Source organism: Odocoileus virginianus, chromosome 7 (assembly GCF_023699985.2).
Source record: "Odocoileus virginianus isolate 20LAN1187 ecotype Illinois chromosome 7, Ovbor_1.2, whole genome shotgun sequence".
NCBI lineage: Eukaryota > Metazoa > Chordata > Mammalia > Artiodactyla > Cervidae > Odocoileus > Odocoileus virginianus.
The window spans coordinates 79160147-79178738 of NC_069680.1; the positions used below are offsets into that span (position 1 = coordinate 79160147).

The following is an 18592-nucleotide window of genomic DNA, read 5'->3' on the forward strand; positions in this document are numbered from 1 at the left end:
TAACCACATCAAGTTCTTTGAATAAGAACTCTACTGTCTTTATATTATCTTTTTTAAAAATTGGGGTATAGTTGCTTTACAATGCTGTGTTAGTTTCTGCTGTACAACAAACTGAATCAGCTCTATGTATACATATTTCCCCTCCCTCTTGGGTCTCCCTCCCACATAACCCCCATTCATTCGATCCATCTGGGTCACCACAGAGCATTAAATTTAAAAGTTTTTGCACAGCAAAGAAAACCATAAATGAATTGAAAAGACAACCCTCAGAATGGAAGCAAATATTTGCAAATGAAGCAACTAACAAAGGATCAGTCTTTAAAATGCACAAACAGCTCGTGAAGTTCAATATCAAAGAAACAAACAACCCAATCAAAAAATGGGTGGAAGACCTAAATAGACATTTCTCCAAGGAAGACATATAGATGGTCTTTATGTAATCTTTATTAAGACAATTTTATTTGACTTAACACTGTTCAATTCATGCATTTTAAATGGTTTTATGGTCTGCAGAAGATTGGGAGAGAGCAGTGTGGGCCATGAAGCTTGTGCAGCGGTTAACAGACAAGAACAGAGTCGGGGAAGTGGAAAAGACGTGCTAGGGGTCAGCTCGCCACCTGATTCCTCTGTGTCCCACAGTAACTTACATAAGCATTCAGTACATCTTGACTATAAGACTAAGTGGCAATAATTGGTTCATGTGGCATTTTATTACTTCAATTATAAGGCCACCGACAAGAAGAGACAGACTGACACAAAGCCACAGAGAGAACAGAAGGCACCCCGTTTCTCTGATAAGCATTTGGTATATAAAAGCCTGCCTAGAGACTGAGTTTTATTGCTTATTTGTTGCTTCATTCATTTGACAAGCATTACTGAGCTCTGTGTAAAGTTCAAATGATGGTGACTAAAATCAAGTGAGATGCCTGCCCTCAAGAAACTTAGGTCTGGGGCTTCCCTGATTATCCAGTGGTTAAAAATCTGCCTTGCAATGCAAGGGGACATGGGTTTGAGCCCTGATGAGGGAACTAAGATTCCACACGCCTCAAAGCAAGTGAGCCCTTACGCTGTAACTACACAGCCCTCACACCACAATGAAAGATCTGCAGGATGCAACCAAGACGGCGGATGCTGCAACTACCAAGACCCGACTCAGCCAGTTAAATAAATGAATGAATAAAGAAATGTAAGGAACAAATAAACTTACATAATAGGTCTGGTGGAGTACAGCGGCCATCCTGTGATTATACCTGGAAAGATCCTATGCTGAGAGATACAAAGGGCCGAGTGCCATCAAAGGGGGCTTTACTGAGTCAAGAGCTCAGCAAATGCTGCCTGAAGTGACCTGAGATCTAAAGGATAAGAATAGGGCAGAGGAGAGCATTACAGAAAGTGGACACAAAGGGGAAAGGGACATGCAAACAGGCAAAACAAAGGCTAGCGTGATGTCAAGCAAGGGAAAATAAAAGCAGCCTCCTATAAGACGATGCTGCCTAGAAGGGAAGGACCTTGAAGGACCATTAAGCAAATTAGGGTATTGCCTTTATCTCAGGAGCAATGAGAAGGAATTCAAATAGGGAGAATGGTATAACCTAAATATTTGGAAAAAGTTCAGCAGGCTACAGAAGGCAGAATCGGTAACAGAAGAGCTAGGTAATATTTCAACTGTAACTGTCAGGATAGTTTTATAGCTTCAGGTGGGACATAGAGGTAGCTTAGGCTAAAGACATGGAAGCGACATAAATGTCCATTAACAGATGAATGGATAGAGAAGATGTGAGATATATATATATGTGTGTATGTATCTCACACACACACACACACACACACACACACACACACACACACACTGGAACAATTACTCAGCAATAAAAAAAAGGATGAAATAAGCTATTTGCAGCACCACAGATGGACCTAGAGATTATCATACTAAGTGAAATAAGTCAGAAAGAGAAGACAACTACCTTATGATATCACTGATATGTGGAATCTAAAATATGACACAGAGAAACAGACCCAAAGACATGGAAAACAAACTTATGGTTAGCAAAAGGGAAAGGGGGGGAGGGATAAATTAGGAGGTTGGGATTCATGTATCACACTAATACACACAAAACAGATAACCAATAAGGACCTACTGTATAGCACAGGGAACTATACTTAATATTTTACAGTAACCTATAAGCGAAAAAAATCTGAAAAAGACTATATATATGTGTGTGTTTGTGTGTGTGTGTGTGTGTGTGTGTGTGTGGATAACTGAATCACTGTGCAGTACTCCTGAAACTGATACAACATTGTACATCAATTATACCTCAGTTTAAAAAAAGGCAGCTTAGGCTAGGGTAGTACAGTGCTGCTTTGAAAGAGGATGTCAGAATTTCTGCAGTGCTATACAACGTACAGATGACCATTCAAATCTGGAAGTTAGCTATCTTTGTCAACAATTTACATGACAAAATCACATAAGTGCAACAACAAAAAATCATATTCACATGAAATCACCACAAATCCAAAATAAGGAATATTCTGAAATAATCACTTGCTTATTTGTTACTTGGCACTCCTCAGGATGTAGTGAGTAAAGTTGCTAATCCCCCCCATAGTATATATAAAAAAGAAAAAACACCTAAACTTTATAGAGTGCTTCTTCTGTTAGACATGATGGTGCTAGAGGCTTTATCAGTTGTGTGTCATTTAATCTTTACTACAATTTCACTAAGTAGATATACTATGATACTCATTTTAAACTGATGCTATTAATAAAAAGCCTAAGGTTCGGAGATACTAAGATTTCCTCTGGAGAAGCAAGTCCTTAAATCCTAACCATCCAATCATCTAGATTCCTTGTTCTTACCCAGTCTGTTCTAGTGCCTGTAACTAATCAAGTGAATAAAACAAACACAGAAAGCACTATACTTTCTTTAAACTACTGACTGGGCATAGTTTGAATTTTGCAGAATAGGAGCTCTATTTTAAATTTTAAAGAAACAAGTGAAATGAGACACCATGTAAATATTAAGAATGAGTTCTTGAAAAGGTTTATTAGCATTCACCATAGGCAACAGCACCATGGTATGTGCCGTCTTATGATTAATCAAACCAGCCACCAGGGACTGAAAGGAATGAAACTAGATCATGTGTAGCAGTCAAAGGTTCACATGCCAAATGAGAATATGCAGACTTCTACCTTACAGGTTACCCAGGATCTGCCTAGCTGGCTTAGCTGTCAGTTCTTAAAATTACAGGGACTGTTCCACAAATTTAACGAAATTATCTAAGGCAACGAACTTTCAATAAAATCATTTTATGAGATGGATAAATAATGGGCTGTCATGAATTACCAAGATAAATGTACAAGCTTCACATCAAGATCAGAGAGGAAGACAAGAGATGCAAAGAGGAGATACACGGGTCACAGAGATGTGTTCTGCGGTCCTTATTACAGAAAAGCTTTGTCATTAGTTACCTGTAGTGATTTCTCCATTTACTTGATTTGTATTCATATATTCCTTTCCCTTTTAAGTTACTAGTAGAGCCCAAACTCAAGGCCCAATTTATTCATTTATTTTCATAATGAAAATCACTACATCATCTTTGCAGATATATACCTGGACTGAAGTCGTAGAACTTGAAACAGTGTTTATGTTCTAGATCTTTGGTAAAATAATTTCAATAGAAATAGCTCTTTACACTTAACAAAACTGAAACAAAACAAAAATAGGGGGAAAAGTATTGTTTCATTCCTAACATAAGCAGGTATTAGGATAAGTGATCTACTGGAACAAATCCAGTTCTTCAAGTCCAACAAGGATAGAAAAGCACAAAACTATATACTTAGTAAGTTCTTCATAAGCACTTGCTATTTAACAACTGTCTAACCATTACTGAGTTAGTGAAAGGATCCCATTTTCTAATCATGTATCAGCAAGTCTTACAGTGAAAAACAGTTCTAGATGAGAAGTTAGAGAAACTGGATCCCTGTTCTAGCACAGCTACTAACTAATTGTCAAAACATTTGACAACTCCATGAGAATACTCAGCTGTGACATCACTGGTCAATCTGAAATAATAAAACACAGCCCAGGGTGCTATTAGGAAGTTTAACCCAGCATCTATAAGTGAAAAAATAAAGCTCTAAATAAATAAATATACTAATTAGTATAAAGTAGCATATGGTATTACTACTAACACTAATAATGCATGTCATTATTCAAAGCTCAATGCAATACCTTAACTGGTATAAAAATTCTGAAACACTCATTTTAGTATCATCACTTATCTTGTCACACACCAGGAACAATTTATAACTGACAATCTGAGAAGTACTGAGTACAATGGCAAAATCCTTATATTCCCAAATACCCATAAACATCCATAGAGTACCCTTTAGGAAACACATAGAGCACAAAGTCATAAAGTAACATGTTCAATGCCTAGTACAAACAAATACTGATTCAATCTACCAACGCATTATGGAAAAAACCCAACTGGAGCTAAAATAAATTAAACTGTAATATCAACACCTTGTTTCCTTCAGGGAAAACAGAGAGGAAAATGAGAAATTTAAGAAACTCACTTCAGGGTCTCAAGCGACATCTGTAGGTTGTAATTGCGCTCCTGCTCAGGCAGCTTGGAGAACTCCACCAGACACGGGTGTTGCCTCTTATTGTCGTCTCTAACCTGAAACAGAACCGGAAATCAGCATATGACAGTTTCTAAGGTCCTGCACTAATGATGGTTATCCAGTTGCATGGAGGAAAGTGAAGTGGGAAGCAAGAAGGGACACTGCGACCTTCATCCCAGCAAGGCAGCCTCTGTTGTCCCTCAGGCATGGCTAACACTGAAGGTCAGTGGTAAACCTGGCATTGTCTGGGCTGCCTCATGCCTTCTCCTTGCCACCGTTCCCAGTCAGTCCCAGCTTTCACGTCTGCTCTCCCCTGAAACCTCCATGCCCACTCTCACGGCAACTTACAGCCTTGGCTTCAGCCTTACTTTCTCAATGTGGCTTGTCCTCCCCACCTTCCTAATCTGCCAATCTGCAGCTCATGCTATTTTTTTTTTTTTCCGTAACAGTTACCACTGGCAAGCAGACTAGGGTCTTATTTATGGGATTGTCTATCTTCCTGCACTGCAAGAATGTAAGACCAAAGGAAGAGGGACTGGGCCTTTTTGTTCTTTGATAATGTATTCTCAGCACTGAGCATGTGCCTGGCACATGGCAGGCATGCAACAAATGCTTTTAAACTGAAATGAACTCTAGGTAAGAAGGTGTAGTAGTAACTCAGTTGTTATTGTTACATGTTTAGACACAGATTAGAGACATCAATTAACATCATGACTGATTGATACAAACTCTTGGTGGTGGTTCCTTCCAGCTGTTCATTTCATCCTATGTAAGTTACTTCTGCTCTAACAAGTCACTCCAGAGCCTTACCAAAGCAAGGTAATATCCCACAGATACCTTTCATATTAATCCTTGAAAGTGCTAGCAATCAGAATAAACTAAAGTCAAGATTTTAGGACTGAATTAATGAGAAAGGTGTTCTATATCCTTGCATTAGTAATTAGATTTTTGTCTTCTTAGAGGCCTAAATTACACAAGCATTACTGCCGCGGTGACACCTCAATCACAGCCATATGCTCTCAAGGAACAAATTACTCCCTGGGAATAATCACCAGGTTTTATAAATGTCACATAAAAAAGTAGGAAAACAGAAGCAAGAATTTTTTTAAAGTATTCAGGAGCTGACAAGTTAGAAACAAGATAGTCTTTTCTTTATTGATCATTAAAAATGAACAGGACTTACACAAGAGCACACAGCTTATTTACTTAAGGGTGTAAGCATGGAAATGAAGCCGTGAGTTACAAAACCAAACACTAAATGCTAAACATAAAGGTAAAAATGAATGTGCCCAAGTTCAAAGACAATTTACTCTATATCTATGTAATTTCCACTTACCCTCTACTCTCTACACCACAGAGTAACTGTCCCCATCATCCTCTCGGGTCCCAAGCTAAAACAAGAAATCTATCCAGATTTCCTTCCTTCTCTTAAACACTTCCCATACTTGAACTTCTTCAAAACATCTGCAGTCGTATCTCTCCATTCTTCCTGCCAGTACACGACTGGGAACCTCACTGCCTCCCACCTGAGTCCTCTCCCTGAGCTTCTTCCTGCCTCCAGGTTCACTGCTCTTCCACAGGAATAGCAGAGCTCAGATCAAGTATTCACCACCCTCTGGAAGCCTTCCCTGATTTTACCAGGAGAGCTATAAATATCCCTCGCTCACACTTAGCTTATCCATCATAGTTCTAAGTTTGTATTGTTTGTGTGTCTATGACTCAGCTAAACCAGAAGCTCTTTTAAAAGGCAAACTCACTAAAACAAGGTCTTTTCAATTTGAGGACTACAGTACCAAACACAAGGTTAGGCAAATAGTATGCAAAGGAGAAAGATGAAGGCTTGAATGGATCTGCCTGATGTTTTTACATAAAATAGAGCTCCCAATCAAAAAGCAGGGAAAAGATCTAAACAGACACTTCTCTAAGGAAGATATACAGACGGCTAACAAACACATGAAAAGACGCTCAACTATGCTCATTATTAGAGAAATACAAATCAAAACTACAGTGAGATATCACCTCAGACCGGTCAGAATGGCCATCAACAAAAAGTCTACAAACAATAAATGCTGGAGAGAGTGTGGGAAAAGGGAATGCACTTGTACTGTTGGTGGGAATGTAAACTGATACAGCCACTATGGAAGACGGTATGGAGATTCCTTAAAAAACTAGGAATAAAACCACATATGACCCAGCAATCCCACTCCTAGGCCTATGCCCTGAGGAAACCAAAATTGAAAAAGACACATTCATCCCATTGTTCATTGCAGCACTATTTACAATAGCTAGAACATGGAAGCAACCTAGATGACCATCGACAGATGAATGGATAAAGAAGTTGTGGTACATATACACAATGGAATTTACTCAGCAATAAAAAGGAACACATTTGAGTCAGTTTTGATGAGGTGGATGAACCTAGAACCTATTATACAGAGTGAGGTAAGTGAGCAAAAGAAAGATAAATATTGTATTCTAAAAAATGGTACTAGGAAGAATTTATTTACAGGGCAGCAATGGAGAAACAGACATAGAGAATAGACTTATGGACATGGGGAGAGAGGAGGAGAGGGTGAGATGTATGGAAAGAGTGAATGGAAACTTACATTACCATATGTAAAATAGATAGCCCGCGGGAATCTGCTGTCTGGCTCAGGAAACTCAAACAGGAGCTCTGTATCAACCTAGAGGGGTGGGGTGGGGAGGGAGATGGGAGGGAGGTTCAAACAGGAGGGGATATATGTATACCTATGGCTGATTCGTGTTGAGGTTTGACAGAAAACAACAAAATTCTGTAAAGCAATGATCCTTCAATAAAAAAATAAATTAATTTAAAAAAATAGAGCTCTTGCATGATGCTCCAGTGAAATATACCCCAAAGACATTTAAAGAAACTAATTTCTTTGCAAAAAATAAAAGCAAAAAACCACAATTTATTCAAGAGTTCAAATTACTCCAAAGAAAAACACAGTTGCTATACAATGGAATATTGTATATTCCATTCAAGGAACCCATTTGAGTCAGTTATAATCTGACTATAATCTATAGCCTATTATACAGAGTGAAGTATGTCAGAAAGACAAATATTGTATATTAATGCATATATATGGCATCTAGAAAGACGGTACTGATGAACCGATTTGCAGGGCAGCAATGGAGACAGAGACACAAAGAACAGACTGTGGACACGGGGTGGGGGGGGAGGACAGCATGGGACGAATGGAGACAGTAGCATGGAAACTACATACTCCCACATGCAAAACAGCAATGGGAGTTCACTGAATGAGTCGGGGAGCTCAAACCGGCGTTCTGTGACCACCTAGAGGGGTGGGATGGGGCGGGAAGGAGGGTCAAGAGGGAGGGGACATATGTACCCCTATGGCCGATTCATGCTGCCGTATGGCAGAAAGCAATATAGTATTGTGAATCAGTTATCCTTCAATTAAAAATTACTAAATTAAAAAATAAAAGGTAACTGACAAACAGGAAAAAACAACAACATAAAACATGGACCTGCACTCCTTAAATGGATGAATTCTAAAATATTAACTCAGAGAAAGACTGGAACTCATCAAACATTTATGGAATTGGTCTCGGTAAGAGGTGTACCTAAGTCTAGGATAACAGAGATGATAAAGCCAGGGGTCAAAGATACTGATCTGAAAAGAGTTTTAGGAGAGCCCGAGTCAAAGAAGACACAAGGTCAATTATGAGATGGAAGGACAATGCAAAACCTCTTCACGTGTCAGTCTGAGACTCTCCCAAATTACTGATCTGATAGGATATTTGTGGTTGTGCTTGCCCAGAGTGAGACCTAAGAAAAAACGGTTTCATTCTTTCAGCACGTATTTGGTCGATTCCCTGTCCCAGGAAAGGTGCCAGGTGCCAGCACCACAGCAACAGACTAAGTGCTGAATCCCCCCCCAGAGGCACGTAAAACCCAAAGTTGCTGCCATCAGTCTGAGACCAGGTAAAGTGGAACTGGCCACAGTCAGTTTGCCTCAGAAGCACTGTGTTCCCTTTCAGCACCTGCAAACTAGTAGCAATAATGGTATGGTGTTGAGATGAACTGAATTTAACTGCAAGAATAGATAATAATGAGACCTTATATTTCCTCTTTTTTTAGAAGAAGAAACATAAAGAAGTTCATTGTAGAATGCTATCATTTAGGCAACCTATAGAAGCTTGCAATAGAAATCATCTTTTTTGAGTGTAAATCTATTAAACAATTCCTGTTACTATGATTTTTTTTGGGGGGGTAGTTATTTGTTTGTATGAGATCTTTTTAAATCCTAGCCTGTAATTATCTTCCTCTGAATTTTGTCTGTAATTCAAATCTTTCCCTATCTCGAATCTTGTGGTAAATTTGTCTGTAATTCTCTGCCAAGTGACTAGGAATACTTTTACAATATCTCACCTCCTACTGACTTTAATTAATGATAAATATCTTATTTAACACTCATTCACTTCCTCAATTTTTAAAAGTCAAAGAATATTGCATAAAACCACATACATACTTAAGTGCTTGCTGACTAGACAACTGCCTAACTATCACTGAATTAATGAAAGGATCCCATTTCTGATCATGCATCAGCAAGTCTTATAGTGAAACAGTTCTAGACAAGAAGCCAGAGAAGTTGGATCCTAGTTCCAGCACAGAAACTAGCTGGAAGGCATTTGAATCATCGGCAGTGGCATCACTGGTTAATTTGAAGTAATAACACACAGCCCAGCGTGCTACTGCCACGATTACCCCAATACCTTTAAGTGAAAAGACAAAGCTCTAAATAACTAAGACGAATTAGTATAAAGAAAGAGAAAGAAAGTGAAGTCGCTCAGTCGTATCTGACTCTTTGCGACCCCATGGACTATAGCCTACCAGGCTCCTCCGTCCATGGGATTTTCCAGGCAAGAATACTGGAGTGGGTTGCCATTTCCTTCTCCAGGAGATCTTCCCGATCCAGGGATTGAACCCAGGTCTTCCGCATTGTAGGCAGACACTTTACCATCTGACCCACCAGGAAAGTCCATAATTAGTATAAAGTAGCATGGTATTCCCTAGTGGCTCAGTGGTGAAAAATTTGCCTTCGATGCAGGAAACATGAGTTCGATCCCTGGGTCAGGAAGATCCCCTGGAGAAGGAAATGGCACCCCGCTCCAGTATTCTTGCCTGGGAAATCCTATGGACAAAGGAGTCTGGCAGGCTACAAGTCCACGGGGTCATAAAGAGTCAGACGTGACTTAGCAACTAATCAACAACAAGCATGGTATTACTACTAACACTAATAATAAATGTCATTATTCAAAGCTTAATGCAACAAATTAGGACTGTGCTGAATACACTCATTTCTATATTCAGTCAAATATAAGTGTCATAAATATCGGGATATTTGGACTATTAATATCATAAAAATGAAAGCACTGCCACAGTCCTGCTTAAAAAAAAAAAACATGTATAACACACTGGTACTACATGAGAAGTCGTTTTGGTGTCACCTAAATTTTATTGATAAACTATAAACTAAGTTCTCTAAACAATAATCATTTGGAAACTTATGCAATCATTATTTCTCAGCCTCTCTTCCACTTATGAAACCAACTGTGAACCTCTGCCCTGTGAACTTATACTACTAAATACAACTGGGACTAAAACAAACATCAGAGGAGGGGAGTAAATTAACCTCTTTCTTTCCATTTTCAGTTTTCACTTTCAGTTTCAATGAAATTTCTTCCTAAGGTCCCTAGAAATCAATGCCTATTGTCTGTATATGTTAACTTTGATTTTAAAAATGTAACTTTCAACCTGAATATTAATAACTCTTCAATTGTCTAGGCAACTAACCCATCCTTCAATGACCCCACCGCTAATGTCATTCCCTCTCATAAAGAAAAACTGCAGACAAAATAAAACTTAGGATGAAAAAACTCAATCAGATCAATTCATGTCACCATACAGCAGGATGAGTGAAAAGAAGTAATGTTTTCAGAAAGATGTAATAACAGAATCTGAGAATAAATTTCAAAATTATGTACCGGACCATACTGCCAGCCAAGTTCAATTTTATTCATCACCCAGAGCTCATGGATATTCTCTGCCAGTTTTTCTCGTATTCTCTCCAGGTGGGGAGGCAACACAATCTAAAATTTTAAAAAGAGGAAAAGAAAACACACATCAGAAACAAATGCAAGAAAATGCAATGCTAACTGTTCTTACTGTGGGTTGAAATGTAATCATATAACTGGGTTCCAGATAATCCATTCTAAATTTATAAAACTAGGTATCTAAATAATTATTAGGTAAATTTGGGGAACAAAATTTAAAAAGAAAGAAAACAGAGTACTACTGAGGACAGCCATCATTTAAAAAAAAAAAAAAAGGTCTTAATGGATATGGGATAATCACCGGAATATGGATTATTTAAAAAGAGAAATCACTCCAGACTCCTTAAACCAACATGGCCAGCATTCACAGGCCAGGATGAAGGCAATTCAGTGTCCCAAAATATAACCTGCTGAGTTTAGAAATATCTGATGGCAAAGATTTATATCGTCCCTTAACTCTGCTACTTGCAGTGGTTTCTAAGTATAAGCCTCAGGGGGGGAAATCTGAACATGTTTCCCTTAAAAAGGGGAAGTTTAATGGCCTCTTCATAAAGAACACTAAATGATTTTCAAGGTGAGGGGTTGGCTGTACATGTCTAACGATGCACAGACACTGCCCCACAATCAGTCCCTCAACACAGATAACAGGCAACTGCCTACAATGTTCATGGATGGGGTGGAGTTTCCATGGGGAGCAGGCCCGCGTTGCATCCTTCCCCTCCAAACAAGAGGTTATCCAGGTCTCAGGAAATCCTAAATGTGCTAGTGACACCAAGGAATCCCACTGTCTGTTCCAGTTGATTTCCATCCTCCAATCACGTTTCCTGCTCAACTCTGAAAGCACCATATACACCCTGCCTTGTTCCAGCAACGGCAACACAAGCTGAATGTGAGCCATGAAGAAAGCATGCTTATGTTATGCATCATATAAAAAGCTGGCAGGGAGAGACAGGAAATACGTTTCACGGCACTAAACCACAGAGGCGTCTGAGGCCTGCTCTTAATTCTGTATCAGACTTTAGAAGCAACGCCTCTGATCTGTGAAAGCTAATGAACAAACTATGACTATCTAACCAACTGGACTGAACTTACTTCACCTTCAAAATAAAACAATATTTAATTCAGTGTCAGGATAATTTCACGTCTATGAAAGAGAAGAGCATGAATTATGGCTAACATTGCTTGAGTTATAATCTGCTGAGTTTAGAAATATCTGATGGCAAAGATTGCTTGGGTGCCTATTTGCAAAGTATGGTGCCAATATGTTCTTTATTATACATTGAACATACTCTTAGCATTCCAATCAATGAGATGAGTAATTTTTTCAAGTCTCATAGCATGCACTGGATCCAAGACATTTTGACTCTAGAGTTTATGATCTCAATCTCTACCTGAGATAAAGGTCAGTTAAATCACTTAAAAATGCCAACTGTATATAGACAAGGAGAAGAAATTTAAAATTCCACTACTACTTATGTAAAAAACACTCTAAAATTAGTAAGCATTGACTTGGGTTGTGGCCCAATTGTACACTGTAAAATCAATTTAGTGACTTAAAAACACTTTTAAAACACAGAACAGACTCAAAATGAGTAAGCGGACACAGTAAAGGTAAGCATTGTTTTATGAAACTTGCTTCACTTATACATATAAATTGTATTACTGTAAAGTGCATTCCTATAGGTTGCAGTCCAAGGAGTTTGAAACCCACTGCATTTAGGAATGGCTGCAATTCAAACATTGCCATCACAGCTGATGATCCGGTACCTGGCTGGTGTCCACTGGGATTGGTGTGAAGGCAGCTTGTGTCAGGGAAACTGTGGGGCCCAGGAGGTCCCGTGTGTAAGTCCTTTCTTGCTTGTACTCTCGGCTGTGCTCCACTTTCAACTTTTCTTTTGGCAGAACAGCTTCGTAACAAGGAGCATACCCAGGCGGAGGAAGGAATTTAAATTCTCCATGTCTCCCCCCAAGCAGAAAGCGTACTCTAAAAAGGATGCATGTCAGGGTAAGTTATATCTCTGGCATACAGAAAAGTTTCCTAATCAACAAAATTCAAGGAATAAATTCTTAGTATAAATTTAACTTTGTCAGAAGTCACATCTTTTCCTCTAAGAACCATCATGAGGTCAGTAACTAAGTAAGAGCCTCTAATCATAAAAGTAAAACCTGATTAAATTATGTTAATTGCTCAGCAAAACCATATCACTCTCTGGAGAAATAATAAAAGCACATGCACCATATTCCTATGTGAATGAAATACCTGTCTGTAGTATTTGGTCATCTAATACCTCAAGGTACCCAAATAACCAACAGAGAAAGACAGACTTGATCTAAATACCTATATATCAATACTTAAAATTACAGGGCTGGATGAGATCTGATAAAAAGAAAAAACAGCCACTTTCTAGCATTCAATTTACCTGTGAAATTCCTTAAGGGAACTCAAATGACACTTCTTGATACTGAATTATCATTTTAATTACTCTTTCTGTCTGGTAGTAGCAAAAAAGCAAAGGGTTAGAGAAAACCACCTTGACCCAGCTGATCACAAGCAGGTTATTTACAAATATAACAGGTAGAGGGTGATACGGAAAGGAGTCATCTTGACCTGATCACCCAAAAATGTGTCATTTCTGTAGAAATGAGGGGGTTTAGAGTCCAGAATATAATGAAAAGAAAAATTAATGAAAATAAATATGAAAAAATTAGTGACATTTTTAATCCAATATTGTGTATTTACCCTTAGTAAAGAAAAAAGTGAACTTAAGTGGACTAGAAATATTTCTGGATACTGGATAGAGGAAGAGATATTAGACTGAGTTATCTAAATGGCTGGATATATGGACAAAGCACTCAGCTTCCTGGGATTCCCCTCTTGAATTAATCTTATCTCCAACCTTCAAGGAACAAGTTGCCTGTTGCTTCAAGGAACATTTTGCTACAGGGCAAAATGCCCTGTAGACGGATGCCCAGGAGAACAGGTTAGTGAAGCAAGTGTGATGGCAGTGCAGAGTCTTCTGTGAAAGAACGAGAAATGAGAAGGCAAACAGACCAAAAAACAGTGATACTAACTTTATTCCTGCAGAGAAACTAACAACTGGAAAGAAGAGGCCATCAATGTTGAAATTCTCAAACATGCCTTGAACAGGTTGTCCATTAATTCGGAAGGAGATGCTTGGGGCACTTAGATCTAAACAGCAACTGATGACATCATCAGTTCTCAAGAGATGCTGGTTTGGTGAGCTGACAGTCCGGGCAATACAACCTGTGGGGAAACACATTAAAGGAGGATGATGTCTTTTTATCTCAGAGAAAATCATCGCCAGAGACCAAGTTAAAGATTTGAATAGGCAGTGACAATGAATAGCACTGGACTAGAATAAATCTTGAATATGTATTCATGTTATATGTCAGATCTTTAATAAAAAAAACTGTTGCTTTTTTTAGGAGCAATGCTATTTTTATTGTAAAATGGATCTTCTGATATGCAGAAAATTTTGCATGCAGATGGATGGTATTTGATACAGATACCATCTTAGAGTTGATAACATAATGATGTCAGGGGAAAATCTCTAGGGAAAGACTTGAAGTCAAAGATCTACTTTACCATCAGCAAATTACTTAACCTCTATAAGCCTTGACTTCTTATAAACCAAAGGCCATTGCCTTGCAGAGTTGTTATGATGATTAAATTAATGCTATACAAGAACAGAGTCTTAGACATGGGAGGTACTCACTTCAGTCCCCATCTCAGAGATTAAATTCCCTTTATTTTATAAAATAAAAACATAAAAGGATACTGAAGAAAACAGAAAATATGATCATTTGTGCATTATTTGTTGAGAGACAGTAAACATCAATTGGTTTGTTTCTGTTCTATAATTTATTCCTACAAGACCTTGGTTGGCTTCTTAAGTAGGAAACAGCAGGATACAAGTTGAGGCATGAAAATGATACTGGATAAGTGTCATTTTTTGCCCTGGCCAACCTATGATCTACACTCATTCTAGACTGTGTCAGAACTCCTTGGCCTACAAGTCCCATGGGCAAACTGGAAAATAAGAAGGTAAGATTCTCCTAAACGTACATGCTCACAAATGTGAACATACAGCACTTTTCAATTTGAGCAAAGACAAAAATAGATTTGATGCCAGCTTTGAATTTTTATAACACCTACTTAAAATTTCTAGCATGTCCAGATTTTTACCAACAATATGTTCAAATGCCAATAGCAGGGCAGATCTACATTATAAAATATGTAGATTTTTAATTTTACCAATATTCAAATTTGCAAGTAGTAAATTCATTATGAAGTGGTCCCTCTAGAATTTCCTAGATATAATAAAGGGAATTATTTCAGAAAATCACGCAAAAAGCAAAAGAACTCACAAAGTTCTGCATTCCTGTCTGTATCAAGATCTGTAGCTGATAATGTGGTTATACAGATATTTGTTGCTATTTAGTCATTAAGTCATGTCCGACTCATTTGCGAGCCCATGGACTACAGTCACCAAGTTCCTCTGTCCATAGGATTTCCCAGGCAAGAATATTAGAGTGGGTAGACATTTCCTTCTTCAGGTAATCTTCCCAAGATTACCTGGTAGATTCTTTACCACTGACAAACCTGGGAAGCAGTCAACAGATATTTACTATAATCCAAGTATACTGTTCAATCTGAGGAATGAGTATGCTGAAACTAATGACTATTTAAATGTCCCCATGGTAAACTGTTTTGTAATGCCTGAAACAATTAGGTTAGAGAGAAAAGATCACCAGCAACCAACCTAAGTCCGTGGTTTCAGTGGCACTGACACTGCTGAATCTGCTAGTGAGCATTCTCAGGTTGCATTTATGACTTAATAGGTTTATCACATCAATGTGAGAACTACATTCTTATTTTCTACATCAGCCAGAAAGGAAGATAGCAGTGGGCTTTTCATAGGTCCTATAAGAGAATCCTTACCTTTCTTTCCTCTACTATTCTCTGACATTCCTTCATTCTGTTATACCTAAGTTCGTCAAAAGCACGGAGATTTTTTTCACACTATTGACCCTAATATACAGAAGATGTGGATGCCAGAAACAAAATCATTATTCCCCAAGAGGAACGCAGCAATGCTGTGCAAAGTTTAAGGTGGGAAGAAGAAGTGAAAACAGAGATCGAAACTTCTGCTGATAAACCAAACTCTGGTACCAAGGAACAACTCTACTCTCCAGTCACAAAAAGCTAAGTGTTTGTTTTTGTTTTTCCCCAGAAATCACAGATGCTTAATACTTTAAATTCAACCTCAACCATTAGAAAGAAAAGGAATAGGAGAGTAAACCTGAGAAGATTATGCGACCTAAGATGAATTTAACCATGGTAACTCGGTCAGAAGCCAATTAATTCAGATCTGCCTTTATTGATCATGAATCTAAAATTAGCAAGCGATCCCAGTGGCTTAAGAGAACACAGCTATCAACTGCACATATTTTCTTGCCATTAGGAAAAACAGTCAAGTATTTTCTCTTGATATAAATTAAAGTTTCAAGATGATTTTCTCCTGAAATTCCACAACCTATGCTCCTTTCTGTGATAGATTCACTGAATATGTCTGTTGCTCTTATCATTCTATTTAACAGATACTTAGTCATAAAAGGCATACTGGACACAGTCCAATTCCAGAGGCTCTGGGTTCTTCCCATGTGTGGATAGAAAAAGCTTCAAACTAAATGCAAACTTCACCATTTAATGAAGTGACGCTATATGGCTGAAATTAGATGCAATGCAGCATTTAAAAAAAAAAAAAACCAGAGTAGTGTTTTGTTTTCCCCTAAATTTTATGCAACAGGAAAACAAGTGAACCTGTTTCATTCATCCAGCTGAGGATCCATTTTGTGTGCAGTGACATGTGAAGCTAACAGAGGGAGGACGACCTCTCAGGGGTAACAGTTGAAATGTCTTATAAAACAGACATTAATTCTATTTCACGTTTGTCAGGTCTTTTGAAGTTAGGGCTCTTTGCCTTTTCGGTCAGTAGAAAAACTCTGGAACAAGCATTGTGACTCTTTCTGACCAGCACAGTACACAGTGTATAAGACGTACCACACTGTTGCCTGGGCCCCAACCAGTGCCCCACAGGTTAGATAAAACACCCAAAATACAGCTTCACCTCTTCCAGGCTACTGAGCTATCGGCACTGAATAAAGGGAAGATTTAGTAACCATTACTGTTGAACACAAATATAGAGTGCTTTCATGTGTAAACCCCCTTACCGCAGACTCTTAGGCTTTAATTAACTTTAAATTAAAATATCTTTCATAGTTTATGATTTATACAGCATTAATAATGAATATCATTTGATTTGCCCATAAGAGGTGAAGTTCAACTTTTTGAGATGTAAGAAACCTCTGCGTATTTTCTGTAGGCTGTGTGTGCTCAGTCACGTCCCACTCTGTGATCCCATGGATTGCAGTGCACGAGCTCCTCTGTCCAGAGTTTTCCAGGCAAGAATACTAGAGTGGGTTGCCATTTCCTACTCAGGTGATCTGCCCAACCCAGGGATCAAACTTGTGTCTCTCGAGTCTCCTGTGTTGGCAGTAGTCTTACCACTAGCACCACCCGGGAGCCCCCTTCTATAGGTTAAATGTGTTATAAAATAAATTTGGATTCATTCTAAATGCAGCTTTATGAATACAAGCATAAGTCTGCAGAATCCAGATGAAATCTAATATCTACAAAATTAAAAGCTAAACTTTTAAACAGAGCCAATCAAAATAAATCTTTTGATAAATCAGAAGAGTATATTTTAACATATTACTAATTTTTAATATATGTTCAATCATTAAAGCTTAGGGTTGTTAGCTAGTGAAATGAGCTATACATTTATTTTTTAATAGCTCCACACTTCTGAAACAACCACATCATTTGATTTGGGGCTATTTCCTCATAATACATTTAATAAATTACCCATTCCTGACATTAAACTATCAGCCAAGAGATGAAACTTAGTCTTTTTATTATGATTATTTTCCAGGATTTTTTTGGTTCCTGTTTATACTGGAAGCTAAAGCTTTGCACATACCAACTAAAGCAAGTAGGAAACATTTAAGTTTTTGCATTCAATTTGTGAATCAGAATGCCACTACTGATATATATCATTCATACCCAATTCAGTCTTTTGGAGATGTACTATAATTGTAAGAGTTTTCTTTTTCCTCTAGTGAAATTTTGCTTTTGACTTACCACTTTCATCATTTTAGTGCTGCATTTTTGAAATCAATGTGTCTGACTTGAGCAACACAAATAGGTTATGGAAATGTACAGTAAGGCCACAAGATTTCCTTCGAGAACACTGTGAAGGAAAATGGATGGTACGTACCTGACCAGAGGTGAAGGCCATCGAATCCGTAGGAGAAGAGGTCGTCTCCGACGCCGTTCCCACCCCATTCCTCACCCCCGCCGGGGTAGGGTGAGTAGCCCTCGGTGGAAGCCCAGCCCACGCGCAGGTGAGTGGCTTCAGCAGTCACGAACGGCTCTGTGTGGTCCACCATCAACTCATAGTACCACTTCTTATACTGTGCAGAGCCTTCACTGACACCCAGAAAAATATTGGGTCTCATGCTTTCAAGAGATGAGAATAGCATGTGAGAAAATCCAAATAAACCTTTCATTGTCTCAACTTATTACATCATGCTATCCTTAATTAGTCCTGCTTCTCAAAGATACATTGCATTGACCAAGAAGTTTGTTTGGGTTTCCAAAACATTGTACAGAAAAACCTTATTGACTTTTTTGGGAAACCCAATGTTTCCTTAAGTGCAACAAATTATTGAAACAATCACTGAATTCTACTCTAACAGCCAATCGTACAGTTAATGTTC

General features: G+C 38.3%; 1 protein-coding gene across 5 annotated transcripts in view; it reads right to left on the reverse strand.

Moving 5' to 3' along the window:
• Positions 1-18592, reverse strand: part of RYR2 (ryanodine receptor 2) — an 803099-nt gene that overhangs the window by 344533 nt on the left and 439974 nt on the right. For all 5 annotated transcript variants that reach the window (XM_070471032.1, XM_070471028.1, XM_070471029.1 and 2 more), the window contains 5 exons: positions 18091-18332; positions 13802-13994; positions 12497-12713; positions 10661-10765; positions 4580-4683 (listed from right to left, as the gene is read on the reverse strand). In XM_070471032.1, the coding sequence (XP_070327133.1) occupies positions 4580-4683; positions 10661-10765; positions 12497-12713; positions 13802-13994; positions 18091-18332 (861 nt within the window). The remainder of the gene's footprint in view (positions 1-4579; positions 4684-10660; positions 10766-12496; positions 12714-13801; positions 13995-18090; positions 18333-18592) is intronic.